This window comes from Gigantopelta aegis, chromosome 6, assembly GCF_016097555.1.
Source record: "Gigantopelta aegis isolate Gae_Host chromosome 6, Gae_host_genome, whole genome shotgun sequence".
In the NCBI taxonomy this organism is placed as follows: Eukaryota; Metazoa; Mollusca; class Gastropoda; order Neomphalida; family Peltospiridae; genus Gigantopelta; species Gigantopelta aegis.
In genome coordinates this window covers 31,998,409-32,019,043 of record NC_054704.1, presented here as the reverse complement: position 1 = coordinate 32,019,043, position 20,635 = coordinate 31,998,409, and the positions used below count along the sequence as shown (strand labels likewise).

At 34.6% G+C, this 20,635-nt stretch overlaps 1 protein-coding gene across 2 annotated transcripts; it reads left to right on the top strand.

Annotated features, from left to right (window-relative positions):
- The first annotated feature begins 699 nt into the window (after nucleotides 1–699).
- Nucleotides 700–17,578, top strand: LOC121374316 (thioredoxin domain-containing protein 12-like). 2 transcript variants are annotated; one of them, XM_041501376.1, is made up of 7 exons: nucleotides 717–1,031; nucleotides 8,851–8,911; nucleotides 9,318–9,370; nucleotides 10,296–10,369; nucleotides 11,382–11,451; nucleotides 13,776–13,859; nucleotides 14,087–17,578. In XM_041501376.1, exons 1-7 carry the CDS (start codon nucleotides 947–949, stop codon nucleotides 14,155–14,157), a joined length of 498 nt encoding a protein of 165 aa, XP_041357310.1. In that variant the 5' UTR covers nucleotides 717–946; the 3' UTR covers nucleotides 14,158–17,578. The 2 variants fall into 2 exon arrangements, with proteins under 2 accessions (XP_041357311.1, XP_041357310.1); XM_041501377.1 differs by lacking the exon at nucleotides 11,382–11,451 and having other exon boundaries at nucleotides 700–1,031; nucleotides 14,087–14,139.
- Nucleotides 17,579–20,635: the final 3,057 nt, after the last annotated feature.

The window sequence follows — 20,635 nt, the reverse complement described above, 5'->3', positions numbered from 1 at the left end:
CGGGGCGGGCGTGCCTGAACCCTTGTGGATAGGGGCACGTTAATAGAGTTTCCCAGTTCCCAGCAGATATTCTTCTCGATGATGGCTTCGAGAAGGAGAACTGATCCATGTTTTAATGAACTCTGTTGATAAAATGTAGTATTTTACTTTACCCATATATTGTTATATTTACTTGTTGATTTAAGTGTATTGTTTGTATCGTATTTGTAATAAAACTTACAATTTATATACACTTCTTTCTTCGTTTTTGTATTCTTATATATATTTTTTAAATAACACTAAGTCCTCCCTGTCTGGTGCTTATGTTAATAATTTGTAAAAAGTGTTAATTTGCATTGATCCAATATTGATCCAAGTTTGAGGTTTTTGATAGACAACACCACAAGCTTGAAACATATATGGTGTACCTGTAAACTGGTATGGGGTACCTGTAAAAAAAAAGGTACTAAACTTTTGTGCGAAACTAGAGGTGTTGTAAAAAGGTAGGGGCTGTTATTGTTCGTAAAGCCGGAACCTAAATGTAGCTATTCGGGGTCGTGTTTTTGTCAAAATGATAAAACGCGTTTAGAGTTGCGGCTCTTAGCTTGGTGGTTAAGTTATAAATCTAACTGCGAAGTTCGTATTTGTATACAACAATGAAACTAGATGGACTATAGTGGATAACTATTTGATTAGTTTTACAGTTCAAACCGGGTAAGAGTTCATCACAGTCAACTGTACTTGTGTTCCATAAACGAACAAAAACATTACACTAATAAATATATAATTGGGGCGAATCGACTCACCTTTGGAGCGAAACGACACGGTACGAATACGTTTTAGGACGAACCAACCATGGGCGAACGTGACTAAGAGCGAAACAACACAGGGTTCGAAATGGTTTAAGGACGAACCAACCCGGATTTCTTTTCCAGCAGTCGAGACTATTATTGATGACGTTGGTAAAATGGTTGACACAGGTGTGCTTGCGTGGTTCTCTGTCACAATATTTGTTTGTTTTACGACAACGCAAGCAAATACTTTAGCAAGAGGTATGAAATAATGGTACTTGTAAACATACTTTAATTCATTATCGATTTTGTAGTGTCACTTTCTAAATATCATTGATAAGCTTAAAATGCTAGACTCTAGAGTGAAAATCGTCCGATATCGTCAATGTCCCAAACTACGTTATGCTTCAAACTCCGTTCGGTTTGATTTCTCATGCACGGTTCGCGCAATCAAAATCTGATTTGTTGTCATCTGCTAGTCGTTGAGGTTTTTGTTCACAGTTTGGGAACATTTTCATTAATAAAAAAGTTTGGAAAAACAGGGTTCACAATGGTCCATGGAACTTAGCCCAAGTAGAGCTAGACAGACATTTGGACATAAATACACTCTCATTACAGTCAGAGACCAACCTATGTATTTTTTTGGCAATTCCTGACAACCAAAAAGTTGGCAAAGATTTCCGCTCTAATACCACAACAATCCTATGTTTGACGTCAAATACCTTTACATCGATCATTTTTGAGTTAACTGATTAAAAAAAAATCCACATATTAATCACTAATACACATACTACAGAAAGAAATCCGACAGCACCCACATTCAGCTACGCTTCGTGACACTCCGTCGCCATAATTATAAAGCTCGAGACGTAGATCACGTGATAGCCCACTGGGCTATTCCGCCTAGTAGATGGAATGGCTGATTGGACGATCATGTAACGCAACGTAACGATATAGGTCGGCAAACTTAGAATTCTGCTGTCCAGAGTTTGCCGAAGCGTAGCTGAATGTGGGTGCTGTCAGATTTCTTTCTGTAGTTTGTGTATTAGTGATTAATATGTGGATTTTTTTTATCAGTTAACTCAAAAAATTATCGATGTAAAGCAGGGCTCGCGCTGTCAGTAGCCAAATTAGCCATTGGCTAATTTTTACAAAAAATGACTAATAAAATTTGCAAGTGGCTAAAATTTTGGCTAAGCCATTTTCTGTCTTCTGATGTCAACAAACTGTTACATAGTCTATCTGACACTCAAACATAATAATAATACTAAATATTCAATTAACATAGGCCTAATAGCGATCTCGCGACCAGTAACAAGAAACGATGTCATCCAGAATACAGCGTGGGCCTAATGAAGTTTGATTATTTTAATAATCACGGTTATTAATTTTAACGGCATGCATTCAACAAGTATAAAATCAAAGTCTGTAACGTGTTATTTTAACTTTGAAAAGTCTTTGAACCAAAGTAATAAAAACAGACCGACAACGCGTGTCAATTTGAATACACATGCCAGTTCAGGGCCGAAAGACATGAAGGCTATCCAAAGGTCTGAGTTCAGCCAAACCGAGCAAAAAGAAAACGTTCGCTAGACTGGTTTGTGCGTTTCACGTTAAACCAAATGGACACGACAGACACCAATCAAATAGTTCGCGAACGTTAGGAAGAACGTTCGTTGGCTCAACTGAGGAAAGCTCTCGGCACAAATACGTCAGGCTTCAGTCAGCTGACACCCACGTGTCAAGAGACATTGTTGCGGACATTAAACAATACGATTACAAAGGAGTAAATCTTGGATGTAAATTTGTAGAAAAACAATAGTTGTTCGCAGCAATGAATACCTAACTGCAGTTTTGGTTATTTCTTTGGCTTTGTTAATTTCGTACCCATGGTAGAGAGCACGCATGCAGGTCGCGGGAAATGAACATGCAGTATTTATACAAATTGCAGTTAAACATACACTGAATAAAATAAGTTTACAATAATCATATTTGTTAGATATAGATTTGTAAGACTGTGAGGTGAAATTTAATAAGTTAGCTGGATTTTAAAAAGACCGTAACTTTTTGGGGGGGGGGGGGGGGGAAGGGGTTATTATTATTTTTTTTAATAAATGGAATATATACGTCAGCATTCTTAGCCTAGGTATTTTACAAGCAGAAATCACAAGCATTTAACACGACGCTGAAATCATCAGCAACAACATGGCGCAAATTATGAAATTGTTAGGAGTGGGGAATTGATGGGTCACTTTAAAAAAAAAAAAAAAAGCAATTCAACCTAACATAAAGATAGCTATTTCAAGAAATAATGAGCTCTATATTAAAAAAAAAAATAAAAAGTTTTTTATTTGGGGAAAAAAAGGAAGAAAGAAAAAACAACACCCTCTATAAAGATTCTCCCACCCACATATTTCTGTATGATTGTTAATTTAATGTCATAGGCCTTAGAAGTGGGGGCAGGTGTACAGGGTGACGCCCCCCCCCCCCCCCCCAGCTGAAAAATCAAAGTAATATATTAACTGCCCCTACCCCCATTGCTGTCTTTGATTTTGATCAGGTAATACGGTTTTGTTATTCAGATTTATTTCAGTTTGTACCCAATTAGCTGAAAAAGATGCATTTTCATATTCATATATAAATACTCTATACAGTACTAGGTAAAAGAATTTTGGCTAAAGCATTTTCAATATGGCTAATAAAAATTCCATTTGGCTAATATTTTGGCTACAGGTATTTTTGATCCAGGGTGAGCCCTGGTAAAGGTATTTGACGTCAAACATAGGATTGGTGTGGTATTAGAGCAGGAATCTTTGCCAACTTTTTGGTTGTCAGGAATTGCCAAAAAAATACATAGGTTGGTCTCTGACTGTAATGAGAACGTATTTATGTCCAAATGTCCGTCTAGCTCTCTTACAGTCAGAGTACTCGGGCTACATGGAACTAAGAAGTCGATGACAGTCACTTTTCGGACCCTTGTTTTTGCTTCGTACACAATAAATAAAACATATCAAACGGTAGTTTTTTGATATGATATATTTGACAAAAGGTACTTTTTTCTTTCATCTTTTAAAACTTGAAATTAATATTTTCTTCAGAATTATGAAAAATAAACGAACACTGACCTGTAAACAGTGTTGTCTGCTTGTTATAGAAATTTGACAGGGGTCAAGGTTACAAGACCAGTTTTAATTTTAATGTGGTGAAGCATTGTAATAACATAGCTAATTTTGAATTTGAATGACTCACTATTCCAATGACGTCACTTTGCATCTCCTTACAATAATCAAATGGGTATATGATGTTTCCATTTTAAGACTGCTGGAAAAATTCCAGTGCAAAATTGCTATTGAAATATATTTTTTTAAACATCACTAATGCACTAGAATGTGTTTGTTTAAAATCTTGTGATTAAAAAATTGTACCTTTTACGAATTATGGATTTTAAGTGAAATTACAGTAAGATATACTATATTTATTGTGTACGAAGCCAAAACAAGAAAGAAAGAAATGTTTTATTTAACGACGCACTCAACACATTTTATTTACAGTTATATGGCGTCACACATATGGTTAAGGACCACACAGATTTTGAGAGGAAACCCGCTGTCGCCACTACATGGGCCCCTGCGCGTGCTGTAACCTCACCGTGGTGCAGGGGTGTAACATGCTCTTTGAGAATGGCCAATACAGCACAAATTGAAGTTTAGAGTAAAATTCGGTGTCCGTAAAATTCTGTGATATTTGTATTTGTATTTTTGCACAGTTCTTTACACTGTTTTTGTTTAAACCTTGAATTTTTATATTGATGTTGATCATCACTTTATTTATTTGCATTACCATAGTTTGACACCCAATAGCCGATGTATTTTTCGTGCTGGGGTGTCGTTAAACATTCATTCATTCATTCCACTACATGGGCTACTCTTTCCGATTAGCAGCAAGGGATCTTTTATTTGCACTTCCCACAGGCAGGATAGCACAAACCATGGCCTTTGTTGAACCAGTTATGGAGCACTGGTTGGTGCAAGTGGTTTACACCTACCCACTGAGCCTTGCGGAGCACTTACTCAGGGTTTGGAGTCGGTATCTGGATTAAAAATCCCTTGCCTCGACTGGGATCCAAATCCAGTACCTACCAGCCTGTAGACCAATGGCCTAACCACGACGCCACCGAGGCTGGTTGCCAAAACAAGAGTGCAAAAAGTGACTGTCATTGACCTTAATTTTGATTTAGCCAATTTTAAGATATATGTAGATTTTTTTTTTCAACAATATTAATTTGAGAAAAATGTTGTGGCCTCTATGACTTCCTAGTTCGAAAGTAATACATTTGTCTTTCCAACTAAATAAATATAAGACTATTTTGTTGATTTACTAGTTCATCAAGATGAACCTTGAGGTTTACCTAGGGACAGCAAATGGCCATTAGCAAAATCTAACTGTTGCAAGCAATATTGCTCAGAATGAAATTGCAGTCAAAATGTTCCAACCCTGATCATATATACCAATCCATTTCGAGCTTGTGGAGACCAAGAAATATTTCATGCCTATCTTCACTTTGAATTACAGGAAAGAAAGCAGACAGGAAAGTTTTTCGAAATTGGGCTGTCATTTTTATTAACCTTTGTTGTTGGGAAATAAAACTTGAAACTGTCTTGTGTGTGGAAAATGATTGGTGAAGTAATTACTTATTCCAAGTGCCTGATGTTCCACAATAAAGATAAAAGAAAAGAAAAACCTTGAATACTGTAGATCCTGAAATTAACGCGTTCCTAAATTAATGTAAGTGACGGTGGTCAGACTAAAATGTGAAATGAAATTAATGAAAGTTTCCTCCCTTTGAAAAATTAACTTACCATATAGTCTGTCCCATCCTCCTACAAAAATGTTTTTTGTAAATATTTTCAGTTTGGTTTGACATAAGAATAAAATTAAAAGTGTTTAGGAAATAAATAAAAAATTACTATTTTTGTGTGCAATTTAGAAAACAATTGGCTCAGAAATAAATAACTAGTAGTAAATTTTATACCGTATACGCAAATATTTTCGCGGCTAAAATAATTCACGCGAACGGGCTTTCATTTTCGACTGTGTCCCCAGATAATAAAATCAAAATTACCCATAATTCAATTGTCAAACTCTTTTCAATGACGATTTCACGCACACACTTGGACATGTTCACCATGCTGTCAGCAAGATGTCAATGTTGTATGTATATCTGATAAGAACAGTTATTGATGGAACACACACATGCGATACAGAACATTGAAAACCGCAAGTATCATAAGAAATAACTTTGCATTATTGGTGGTACCCACAAACTTCCATTTAAGGTTACAAAGAAAACAAACAAAACAGATTACGTAACAACAGACTTGCACACAAATGTGTGTCATTTCGATCAAATCCACATGACCTTGCAGGTTTACAGAATCACGTGACCTTGCGGACCTCTGACTACTTGATTCTGATATGGTTGGGCGTGTAGAGATAAGACTATATTATATGGTAAATAATAATATACCAAATTGGAAATAAATTTGCACGTAATTAAATTTGCGGTGCTATCAACATGTTCCCGATTTTCGCGGTATATTTTATTCGCGAACATATTTGCGTATACGGTAGTATGAAAAACAAACGTTCTCTGTGGGATGGACTATAACACCACATGTCTATGTACTTTTTGGTTAATTCCAAGTTGCAGGCATCTTCAATGAGATCAACTGACTAACATGTCTGTTTACACATCACTTAACGTGGTTAGTCCCTATTGTTTTGGTGAGATCAACTCAAAACATAGTTTTACAGCAGTCATTTACGTAATGTGTATAGTTACCTAAATCTAGTTAAACATTAGCACACTACATGCACCATTACAACTGTATTGCATTACCATTAAAACTGTATGCCAACAAATAAAAGACTGACCACAATATTAGCTTGCCAAAGACCCTGCAATTGTTGCACGTGGCTGGCATTTTGCAGGACTGTTGAACAGTTAGTCTGTCTCATCTACGATGAATTGTGCTCCAGTTGTTTTATAAATGTATTAGAATTTTAATAGAGTGACACATAACTTGCTGGACTATTTGATAATTAGTCTGTCTCACTTACAATGACTTATTTTCCAGTTCTGTTTTATAAATACAGTATATTAAACTTAAGAAAATTATTGTAGTTTGTCAACAATGTACATCACCTGTTTTAGTAACTGCTTTTACTTTTTTCTTCTTTTAATATTAGTTTTTAACCAACATAAAACATTCTGCTTTGTTCTCTGTGCAATTACAATTGTTTCTGGTAAAATATTAAAGGTTTGTGGAACATTTTATGATGAGATTTTCTAGATTTTGTTTGTTTTCATATGCAATTAACCAATATTTGTCTTTATAAAGCTATTGAAATACGCAACATAATTTGTATTGATTTAATGCTAAACGGTTCTGTGCAGCCGAATAATGCGATATGCAATAAAGTGGATTGAACTGTATATTAAAATTAAGAAAATTATTGTTTTAATAATGTGGGACACATACAAAACATAGAAATAAATGTGTAATATTATTAATGTGAATAACACAATCACATTTTTTGCATTAATAATATGATTGCATTAATTTCAGGATTTACAGTATTCTAACACTTATATGTTGTATTTACCTGGATGTTGCTTACAAATTGTTGTATCATATTACTTAGTCTTACCAAATTACTAAAGTTCTGTTTAGTAATATACAATGCAATACATACATTTTAAAGCAGATTGGCACATGTAATGTTTACTTTGTAAAATATTTCTTTTATAATTCCGATATATAATTTTTGGGTTTGGAATATAGTATTATAGTATTATTAGAGCACTCCCCTGAAGTGTGATGGGTCACAGGATCAGTGGATTAAAAATATATATATATTGCTCATTTACCAGTATTTAAAATTTTACTGCTGTTTTGCTTGTTCCTTTAGAGTTCCATTTAACAACAAAATAACACTTTAAAATAAAAGTAAAATAATTTCTTTAGAAGGAACTAAAACATAAGTACTAAGTTTTAAACTGTTATTTACCTTTCATTTCTTCAGTTTTCTTTTTTTTCTTTTTTGGGTGGGTGGGGGGGGGGGGGGGGTCTTTCATGTAATTCAAAGTGAAGATAGGCACAAAGTAAGTATTTCTTGGTCTCCATACGCTTGAAATGGATTAGTATATACAGTTAGGGTGAGAAAATGTGATGGCATTCGTTATTTTGTCTGCAATTTCGTTCCTAGCAATTTTGCTCAAAAAGGCTAGATTTTGCTAATGGCTATTTGCATTCCCTAGATACACTTACAAAAAAAGTAGGAGAACTCTAATAAGAATTTACAATTGCCAAAATTGTAAGGTATATTAACTGTGGGGAATGGTTATATGATAATAGTGAATTAATTGGGCAAACATTACAACCGGTAGTTCAGTATTACAGTAGGTTTTATGACCACCAAAGATCTTGAAGGACGACTGGGGTCGGAAGTGAAATTTGAAAGTTAACATTTTTTTTATCAGTAAATCGCAAATTCAAACAATAAAAATGACTAGAAATTAAACAATAACAACTGTATGATCAGCAGAAAGAAAACGGTTGACAGAAATAATGTTCCACAGTGATTAATCAACCTTCCTGGAAATTATCAAAATCGAGAATGACACCCCATGCACGTGTACGGGGCAACTGCGTGAAGCATGTGCAAACTATGGAATGTGTTTCGGTGTGTTGATAAACAGACCTGAACGTTCTTTACTGGGATGTCTGTGGTCTAATAGTTGATATTAATATTTCAGGTTCCCCTACTTTCTTTAAAGAGTATATTTAATTACCAGTTTGAGCAACACATATACCTGCAATTAACTTTAACACCATAGCATGGACAACAAGGCAATATTTTACAACATTATTGTTCGTCACATTTGTGGGGTCTTTATAGCCAGGTGGTCTTAGCATTGGGTGGTCATTAGGTGGTGTTTTACTGTATTAGGCACCCTGCATTTTTAATATTTAATTACAAAACCAATGGATTTATAAATGGTTGATTTTTTTTCCAGGATGGGGAGATAATTTAGACTGGCAGACATTGGAGGATGGATTAAAGAAGGCAAAGGAAGAGTGAGTTATTTCCCTTCCTTAATATCATTTCCAATTTAATCATAAAACTGGCTTAAACATTAAGAGTACATGTACAAGAAAATATCTTGGTGAAACACGTTTGTGTGTATTTTGTTAGTAAAACACCATAATAGTATTCCATAACAATATTTCAAGGAGTGGCTTACACTTTTGTGTGCCTTTGTCAGTTTACTTGCTCATCTTAATAAGGAAAACAAAGAAAACCTTTCTTTTTTGGCCTGGACCGTAGTTAACCACATTGGCAGTGGGTTTCTTCTCTAAATTATCTTTGTGGTCCCTAACCATATAATTTGTGCACCATTTAATAAAACATTTTTCTCTTTCATTCTGTTTGTCTTATTTTCTTTCAGAGTGATTGAATTTTAAAAATGTCTGTACTTTTCAGGAATAAACCATTGATGGTTGTGATTCACAAAACATGGTGTGGAGCATGCCGAGGTAACATTATACTGAATGTCTTTGTATCTTCCATTACAGACATGTTTGTACAGTAATTTGTGTTGGGAACGGACAAGAAAATCACAGCCACTGCACCGATATCTAATCCCTTGTACAAGACATAACATGATGTGTGTATAGGAGTAGAATGTAGCCCAGAGGTAAAGCGCTTGCCATATGGGACGTCTGGTGTAGAATCGATCCCAATGTATGGGCCTATTGGGCTATTTTTCAATCTAGCCAGAGCTCCACAGTTTGTGTAACAAAGGTTGTCTTATATACTATCCTGTCTGTGGGATGCTGAAATAACAAAATAATTTGTTGCTGCTAATTGGAAAGAGTAGCCCATTGTGTGGTAGCAGCAGGTTTCCTCTCCCATTATCTGTATGGTCGTTAACCATATTTTGTTACATATAAACATAATTAAAATGTTTTGAGTGCATTGTTAAATATAACATTCCTTCCTTCGGATTGTGTTTATGCTGGCTTATAACCAGAAGAGTTCTTCTCATTAGCTGGCTGACTGGCTTGCTTACTCATACTCACATGTTTTCTTAGACTGGCGAGTTTTCTAAATTCATACGCTTGCTTTCACATGCACATACATACTAGGAACTTTTGGGAAGTTTTTGTCTATGTATCTTAAATTGGGGGGAAAATATGTGTGTATAAAATTCACTCTAGTTGTGACATTATGTGCACACATTATTTTCATTGCAGATTGGCTCTGCATATATATATATCAACAGTTGTTTGTGAAATTTGTGCATTGCAAGCATGCAGTTAGGTGTATATTTGCAAACAAAATTTGTTTGACAATCTTCTTTATCTGTTTTCATCACACTGAGGCAAAATGAAGTATGAACATAAAATATATTCATGAAGGTTGGAATGGAGTGTAATATTTTGTTGGTTTATTTTATAGCATTAAAACCACTATTTGCTGAAACAAAAGAGATTGGAGAGATAGGAAGCAACTTCATTATGGTTAATTTAGAGGTGAGGCTGTGCATAATTAAATTTGCACTTTTCATTACAATTTACTGTCATGTTCAAATCACAGACAAATGTTATGACTACTGATATGCCATTTGCAGACTTTCGGCCAGAAAATAATTTAAGCATACAGAATAAGAAACAAAGCAGATCATGAGTACCCCTACTAGGCAGTTATGGGGTTGACATTTATTGAAATGGGACACTACATTTCAAGTACTATGACAATGACAATTTGGTAACAGCAGTTCTATGATCTTTTGATAAATTAAAAGATTGTATACATTAATATTCAAGAATTTAGGGTATATAATTTTACTCTGATTGGTGGAGCATTGGTTGGAAAAAAAAGTAAAACAGTGGTTTCCCTTTGGAGGATTGATCTGATGACCTTTCATACTACAGGCTATAACTACTGAGCTAGGGGCAGGACGTAAGCCTAGTGGTAAAGCACACACCTGATACGTGGTTGGTCTAGGATTGATCCCAGTTGGTGGGCCTATTGGGCTATTTCTCATTCCAACCAGTGCACTGCGACTGGTATATCCTGTCTGTGGGATGGTGCATGTAAAAGATCCCTTGCCACTAATGAAAAAATGTAGTGGGTTTCCTTTCTATGACTGTGCCAGATGACCATATATTTGACATCTAGTAGCCCATGATTAATAAATCAATGTGCTCTAGTGGTGTTGTTAAAGAAAACAATTAACTTCTTCTTTTTTTTACTGAGCTATATCCTGGTCTCATGATACCAGAATTAGTTATAACTTCGATACTGCACCATTAAAATCAACTTTATGCAAGGATTGTCTGATATCTTTTTTACAATCGATTTACAGTTATATGCAGATCAAAATTACTCTGATTTAAAGCTTTTAGTTTTAAACATGAATTATAAACTAAAGTACAAATTGTATTTTCATCTTATTCTCATGAATTAATGGTAGACATTTAAAAAAATTGTTTTATATACCTGGAACATATATCAAGACGATAATAGTAGTACTTTTCATAGGATGATGAAGAGCCTGCAGATGACCAGTATAAACCAGATGGAGGTTATATACCACGGATACTCTTTATAGGTAAATACAAAAGAGTCATTCAGTATACAGGATGTTTTGTCCTGTAACTAACCCATAACATCCATGTCATAAACCCATTTGATATTTACTGTTATTAACCTGGTTAATAATGTTTTGCTGTTCAATGGGTCGTTTGTTTACAGGCTAACAAGACCTATATACTTGAGCGTAACATTTTGATAAGATTTAGTTAAAGTGTGGGACGTCAAACTATATTTGTACTAATCATGATGATGTCATATTATTGCCTTTAGTACTATAGTATACTAAATATCGAATTAAAATTTAATTTTAAAAGTGTTATAGGATAAATAAAATTTGCTACTCGTTTTTTTAATTGTAAAATACCAACCTCATCAAGTTGATTGTTATTTCTCATGGGCCATGAGTCATGGCAGATCCTTGACAAATATCAATTAACAAAGACTTGGTTGATATTTTTCATATTAAAAAACACTTGTGAGTATTCCTCTATTTAGATCATTATTGTGGTTTAAAGTCAATTACTGAGTAGATTTTAGTTTGCAGGCATTTAGAATAGATCTTCCAGGTTTTTTTTTTTTTAACTGTGATGTAAAATTGTTTCCTGTATTGATTATGTGTAACCATATATTAACAAATATCTTTTAACAAGGAAGTTTACAGTGAAGTGGACCGTAAGCTACTACATTGAACTAGGAAGTACCTTTGAAAAAAATATAGCCTAGGGACATTTTTATGTTATGATGACACTATTCCTGAATCACAGTGAAGCTAGTTTTACTTATTCTAATTAACAACACAATACTGTAAATGACACATAGTTATTTGAATTATTATGTTTGAATGTGTTTGTATGTATGTATGTATGTATGTATGTATTGATGTATGAATATCTATATATTGTATGTATGTCGAGGTTGACTGTTACATACATAGATATTAACGCACTGGTGCAGGGGATAATTAAATCCTTTCTGGCCTCCCAAATTGTCCCATGCCGTTGCTGGGACTCGAACCTGTGGCACCGATTCGCCCGCAAATTGCAAGACTAACCACGATACGCTCTGAGCTATCGAAGCTTCCTTGTATGTATGTATGTATGTGTGTATGTCAAACCTGTCCTAGCGGCCACCTGCCTTAAGCGGCCACTTTTTTCCCCTCCCAAACAATTTATAATGTAAATGCACCTGTAATAATCGGTTACTTGTCTACCGTGGCCAGCAGCCACCTAAATCGGATCCCAAAGCGCTAAAATACCTGTATTAAGCGGCCATAGTAAAGTTTTACTATTATATTAAAGGGATATTTTAACAACAGCGATGCGGTGCAGCAAATAACCAATCTTCACACCTTCAGGAATACTAGTACCCATTCAGTCCCGACATCTCTACTGTGTATCAGTTAAGAAAATATGACTCTGGAATGCATTTAATTGACTCTGGGTAGGCTACGCTTGACATTTGTAGATTCACTTACTATGACAAAACACTACATGAAGTAGGAATTAAATACTTAAATGGAAAAGAAAACAAACTTGTTGAGAATGGTTAATTTAATACATTCCATTTGCATTATTTCGGAATGTCAAAAGTTGATTTATAATCAACTGTGAAGCACACATCCGATGTTTAGCAGTACAGACGGTAAAACAAGAAACAACAACAAATGTTTTAAAGACTATATATGTGGCAACCTGTACTCAGTGGCCACCTGTCTTAAGCGGCCACTTTTATCTACCCCCTTGTGTGACCGTTTGGTTTAAAGTCCCAGTACTGGGTATATTTTAGTATGCGAGCATTTAGAATAGATCTTCCAGTTTTGTTTTTTTCCTGTGATGTACTTTTTTCCTGTATTGTTTATATGTATCTATATATTAACAAATATTTTTTAACAAGGAAGTTTACAGTGAAGTGGACCTTAAGCTACTACTTGGTACTAGGAAGTACCTTTCAAAAATATAGCCTTGGGACATTTTTATTTTATTCGTTCTTTATGTTCTGGAGTGTGATCATCTGAAAACGACAAGAAATGATATATTGGCAGCAAAAATGTTTTGGAATCTTTTAAATTCCACCCATAATTATTTTTAAAGTTTTTAAAACACTTAAAATTTTATATTTTTTTTTTAAATATACTGGTACTTTACCTTGATTTATGTATTGTATTTTACTTTCCCCACAGCTCCTTACACTGTGGTTTTACATAATTATATAAATAATATTTTTATATACTTAACTTTTGTTACACCCAATAGCCGATGTGTATTTTTGTGCTGGTGTTTGCATTCATTCATTCATTCATTCATTATGTATTGTGCTATAGCCTTGTTTTGTTTGTTGTAGATCCAACAGGAAAAGTTAGAAAAGAATTTTACAATGAAAAAGGAAATCCGAGTTATAAATATTATTACCCACAAACAGATGACAGTAAGTAACTAAATTATAAATTTATCAAGTGGTCAAATAATGCCTTTTGCATTGAAGGAATTTTCATTTTCAATATTGATTTTGTTACCTTGAAAACGTTTAACCATGGTTTTTTTCACACCAACTCTGTTAATTTATTCTAATTTAATGCTGATACAGCAATGTCATATTCTGTTTATGTTATATATTCTAGAGTAACATCTCCAATTTATTTCATGTATTTTCAGTTTTAGAAACTATGAAAAAGGTTCAAAAAGCTGTAGAAGAAGGAAGCTTCCATAAGAAGGAGGAATTATAGTAACAACTTCATTTACCAACTTGTGGCCATTGAAAAGTTATAAAGTGTAATTATTGAGTGTTATGAAGAGTGAGCTTTCAGTTCAGAAGAATTATTTGCATGTCACATTCCAACAAAATGGTATTATATAATTTTTCAGTGGCTGCATAATATTATGTGTCATTTGTAAACCACATACAGGTGCTTTAAATTGAACACATGGAACAAATTGCCACAGTGTCACATTTTAAGATATTTTTGGAAATGGAACAAATTCATGGGGTCAGTTCATAAGTAGTTTAAAGTCATCTGATGGCTATAATGGTTGTATGGTTATAAAATAAAGTGCATTTTCATATATCATGTGGCTATTTCTACAGCTAGAACAAATGATCATTATTTTTATTTTTTTCACATTAGATACTGAGTGAACAGCATCATATGTGAATTCAATACTATTTCTAATTTTATTTTTTGTGGGTTTGGTTTTAATTGTTCTTGTGGTGTTCAACATGTTTTCATGTTACATTTTATTACTGGGTCTTTGAGTTAATAGTTGAGAAGAGGTAACCATAATTCCGAGGTAATTGTAGATTATTCATTTTGTAGTCAGTATTTTTACACTTCATATTAGACATGTTTTTGTTACCAATTGTTCTTTTTACATACTGATTATGCAGTTTCCTATTTGCACAAATGACAAATCAGTTAGTCACCTGTTAATGTCTTAAACTGAAAGTAGTAATAGCCTATAAATATTTTTCATATTAGTAATTTGGGCCAATATTTTCATAAGTATCTTAACACTATGATATTGTAAAACTGTTGGGGGGGGGGGCTATGGCATGTCGTAGCCTATGACGGTTCTAGAATATAGTAGTTTTGAAAATATGTGTTTATTTGAAGATTTATTATCAGTGTTAAGTAATTATATTGTATGTCACTGATTTGTTGCACAGACTACAAACAGTTGTTTTAGTTTAAAAGTATTTCATATCAATGAATGACTGACTACCTAGATATGATACTATGTCACAACCATGACTGTTATCGTTTTCATCTCTAAATGTCTTCAATAGATTATTAATTGTTTTGAAGTTCAGAATTTTTCACAGGTTTTAAAGTATGGTGTTCATTGATGATTATTTCTTTACTACCTTTTTAAGTTTATTTTGTTGAGTATGACTTTATAGAATAAATGGTACATCATGCCAAAATATAATTAATAGTACTCTGTATTTACTTGTTGATTGTATGATCTGTAAATCATGTGTGTTATACACCGATACATGTCTTCTACATATGATATCTGGTACAACATTTGACATTTTAAATTCATTCTGTATGTTGTTGTTTCATATTCCATGTATATATTAGGACAAGCAAACTGTTCAGTCGTGTGTAAATTGTGTAAAGAAAAATACATGCAGATCATTGAAGTTATTTTTTAAAGTTTACATTTTCTAGTTGTTCCTATAATATATACCGATACTGTACATGAAGTACCAGTAGAGAATGGACTTCCAATGATTGAATAATCTCATAACTTTGCTAGTAAGAGAAATAGTCAAATGTTATAAGCCTAACATAAAAGTTCACATTCTAAGTAAAGCCATATGTTGGTCATGTAATAGTTGGGTACGGAGGGTGTGTACCATACATACAACTTAGAAATATGGGGATACCCTGTACAAATATACTACTTATCAATATTTAGTGTATTGTTACGATTTACATTGAGGTCTGAAGCATCTTTGAGGGTTTTTTTCCCCATTGCAAACCAGTGTTTTAGGTTCTACAAATGTTAAATGTGTTTTTTTGACAATCAAATGCACCATGAGCACTATGGTGTCACATGGAGGCAATGCACCAAGCTACGTAAGATGGATTGAATTTGATAAAAGTGAAAGAAATGGCCTGCTGGTCTGTACTATTAGTCCCCTACCGGTCCAACTGGAGGGGACTTTAGGTTTCATCTCCGTCCTTCTGTCTGTCTGTTCGTCTGTCTGTCCATCTGTCCCACATTTAGTTTTCCAGATGTCTTTTTTTAGAATGCTCAAATTTTGTGTATAGCTTTATTATGTACTGTTACAGATCAAGTTTGACATTTTTAACAGAGTTATGGCCGTTGAACTTAGGAGATATAAAAATTAGTTTTTCGGACTCTACTATGTTGATAAAAGTGAAATAAATGGCTTGCTGGTCTGTACTATATTTATAAAAGTGAATGAAATGGCCTTCCAGTGTATACAATATTTATAAAAGTGAAAGAAATGGCCTGCTGGTCTGTACTATATTTATAAAAGTGAAAGAAATGGCCTGCTGGTCTGTACTATATTGATATAAGTGAAAAAAAGGCCTACTGGTCTATACTATATTAATAAAAGTGAAAGAAATGGCCTGCTGGTCTATAAAACAGGTATATTGATAAAAATGAAATAAATATATTTATAAAAGTGAAAACACAGATGGCTTTCTAGTCTCTACTATATTGATACGAAAGAAATGGCCTTCTGGTCTATGCTATTTTGATAAATGTAAAATAAATGGCCTGTTGGTCTGTACTATAAAAAGTGAAAGAAATGGCCTGTTGGTCTGTACAATAAAAAGTGAAAGAAATGGCCTGCTGGTATGTACTATAAAAGTGAATGAAATGGCCTGCTGGTATGTACTATAAAAATGAAAGAAATGGCCTGCTGGTCTGTACTGTAAAAGTGAAAGAAATGGCCTGCTGGTCTGTACTATAAAAGTGAATGAAATGGCCTGCTGGTATGTACTATAAAAATGAAAGAAATGACCTGCTGGTGTGTACTATAAAAGTGAAAGAAATGACCTGCTGGTCTGTACTATAAAAGTGAAAGAAATGACCTGCTGGTCTGTACTATAAAAGTGAAAGAAATGGCCTGCTGGTATGTACTATAAAAGTGAATGAAATGGCCTGCTGGTCTGTACTATAAAAATGAAAGAAATGGCCTGCTGTTCTAAATTATATTGATAAGTTGCCTTCAGTAGTATGTTGTAGTTGAATAAGTGTTGTTAAACAAAACATACTTTAGTTGAATAAGTTAAATTGAAAAATTTACCTATTGTGCATTATACAATGTTATGCTTCTTCCATCAGCAACGATACTGTGTAACTAACCTTTGTTAAGTTGTATCATCTGGACATTATGAATATGATATCATTGCCTACACACACATACATAGTTATACAATGATATATTATAAACTTTAGGGGCTGCATTTCATTAGGTGTATCCTTACCTTATATGGTATTCTTTTTTTTCATTCTTTTAAAACATTTTTATATATTATATATTTATAATACAGGAGGGGAGGGGGAGGGGTAATAATTGGGTATTTCTATATTACTTTAAAAAGCATTTATGATTATATACTTCAACTGTACATGTATATGAAACAATAAAATGAATACAAGTAATGTGTTTTTCATCTTGTGAATTAGTTTACACAGCTAGACCATTTTGAAAAAGATCAGAAACATGTTTTTCATGTGATGTTTCTTCCATTTCATTCTATGGAGTCCACATATAATCAATCGTGTAGCATTTTTAAGCAGTGGGAAAAACTGATATTTATGCAGACAGAAATTAATTCTTTAAAGATTATTTGTTCTTGACTACATTTCTGTTTGTATAAAAATATGGATTTTTTACCTAAAATTAATTAGGCAATTATCAAATCAACATTCAAGAAAACTTAGGTTTGATGTTAGTAATATGAGTTTAAAAGGACAATCCTGAGTCTGCTCCCATTGTAATATACTAATAGAGCCTTTTCAACAATTAAAATCATATATTAAATACATTTTCTGGTTCAAAATACCAGTGTTTTTTATATACTGTGCAATATGTTTCTGGTCCTATTGTTTGTAGTGACCAAAATTTTATTTTACTCCCCAATAATGTTGTACAGTGTACATGTACATGTATGTACGTATATGTATATATATCCAGGGTTGAAAATTAACATGAAAACCATGGTTACCAGCAGGGCCGGTTGAAGAAACATCTTACTGGTCCTTCTCAAATTCAACTACTGGTATCCCTTCAATTATCATATTGAAATTTACCTGCAAAGCCAAAATCTTTGTTTAATAATAACCATGTGCTCACCATAGATAGTCTCTTTGTGTCAAAAGGAAACTGATGAATTGGCATGTAACTACAGTTAAAATTCTTATAAAAGCACATTAATTTAAAACCCATACCAACTCGAGTAACATTAAAACAGAAAAGAAATCCATTATAAAAAGGTTTCTTTACAAATTGCAATTAAATTATACAGATTAAATCTCATTTTTAATACATGGGTGAAAACAAAATGCTAGAACAGCCACAGTATGCAGCATCACTTGCATAGTCTCTAAAGTTATTGATAATGCAGTATAAAGAGACTAAATGTAGAACTGCGTGTACTTTAGTAAACTAGTATGGAAGTGGCAGTCCTCTTTTTGGCGATGCAAGAGGGATGAAACAGTAAAGGATTTCCTCGGGAGTGGCTTTCCTCCTATAGACGAGGCACTAAATGGAGATTCATGGAATTATCCACTATTTTGTCAAATGCCCATTCGAGACTATTGTGCGGAGATACAGCCCTTGGGCCTAAGTCACAAAGGTGTCATTGCACTGCAAGATCACAAAGTTGCGAGAGTTTAGTGAATTAGACCCCTGCGGTTTTATTGTTCAGATTAACTTGGATGTTCCATCAGTTGTTTTAAAACCTGTATCAGAAAAAAGGATTTAGCCTAGGCAGTTTGATTATAATTTTAAAACAAATGCTTTATTTACTCTGAACTTTAAAAAAAGAAGAAAGTTATTTGAGATGGTATGGGTTTAATATACTAGGCACAAAAAATAAAGGAACCCCTATATCTGTATATTTTGCATCTGAAAGGACCATGTTACACTTGACCCAGCCAAATCCGAACCCAGGTCCATTGGCCATAAGTGTTGTCCCACACAGATGCAGCGTTCCTTACCCTTCATGGTTCAGCAGAATCATGCATTGCACGTGCGTTGTAGGGTATAAATTGGACACGATAACCGGCACTCCTCATTGCAGTAAAAATGCCTCCACGACAATATCTGACAGAGGAACAAAAATGGCAAGCAATTGGGATGGTGCAGGCGGGACAGTCCCAGAATCAGGTGGCTCGATTCTTTCGAAAATCAAAAAGCGTGATTTCCCGGCTTGTAACGTTACACCGCCAGACTGGTAACGTTACAATGAGGACAGGAAGGGGACGACCCAAAAAGACAACCGTCAGACAAGATCGGCTGATACGGATTGTTGCTCTCAGGAACAGGTTCGTCACTGCACCGGAGATTAAGAGGGAGTTCCGTACTGCCACGGGAATACGACTGTCCAACTCTACTGTGAGGAACAGACTTCGTGCTGCTGGACTGAAGGCAAGACGTCCATTCAAAGGCGTGATCATGACTTTGAATCACCGACGTCAACGTTACCGATGGGCTCAACACCACCAGACACGAGCTTTGCGTCACTGGCGTCATGTCATGTTTTCCGACGAATCCAGGTTTTGTCTGAGGTTCACAGATGGACGTAAACGTGTTTGGCGGCGGCGTGGTGAGCGTTATGTCAGAGCAACCATCATGGAACATGATTCTTACGGAGGTGGTAGTGTCATGGTCTGGGGTGGCATCACCTACGACAGGAGGACTGATCTGATTGTCATTCGTGGTAACATGACAGGGCAACGATACGTTAACGAGATCTTACACCTTGTAGTTGCTCCTATGGCAAACAGGATTGGACAGAACTTTGTCTTCCAAGATGACAATGCACGTCCACACAGGGCACGTGTTGCTACCGACTTCCCCACACAGCAAGGCATCGCTTCACTTCCCTGGCCAGCCAAATCTCCTGACATGTCCCCTATTGAACATTTGTGGGATGTTTTAGGCCGATCTGTTCGTGCTAGACAGCCTCAACCAGTCAATCTTGATCTTAGTGTTGCACTTCAGGAGGAATGGCGGCGCATTCCATGGGCGATAATCCGTCGCTTGATAGCCAGCATGCCGTCTAGATGTCGTGCATGTGTTGCTGCACGTGGTGGACACAAGATACTGAGAACATTACGTAGTGATTCTTTGTTTGCCTCTCAAATAAAGTTAACTTCCAGTAGTAAATCTGGGGTTCCTTTATTTTTTGTGCCACGTATACTTTATAAAATAATATGTTTAATATAAGTTTTAACATTATGAAGTTACATGTCAATTCATCGGTTCCCTTTTGACGCAAACAGACAATAACCGAAAAATTAATATTTTCTGCCTCAGTAAAATGGTGTGTGTGTGTGTGTGTGTGTGTGTGTGTGTGTGTGTATGCTACAGTAGTAGGCCACTAATACAATAATTAATGAAAGAAAAAAAAAATGTGAATTTTTTTTACCACATTATAGGATGTATATGTACTTCGTTGCATATTACAAAGCATAAAAGCGCACTTATTGTTC

Excerpts from the sequence above, each read along its gene's own strand:
- LOC121374316 (XM_041501376.1), top strand. The coding sequence starts at position 947 with ATGGTTGACACAGGTGTGCTTGCGTGGTTCTCTGTCACAATATTTGTT. Across the intron at positions 8,912-9,317 it reads TTAAAGAAGGCAAAGGAAGA|GAATAAACCATTGATGGTTG; the intron begins GTGAGTTATTTC and ends TGTACTTTTCAG. Across the intron at positions 9,371-10,295 it reads ATGGTGTGGAGCATGCCGAG|CATTAAAACCACTATTTGCT; the intron begins GTAACATTATAC and ends TTTATTTTATAG.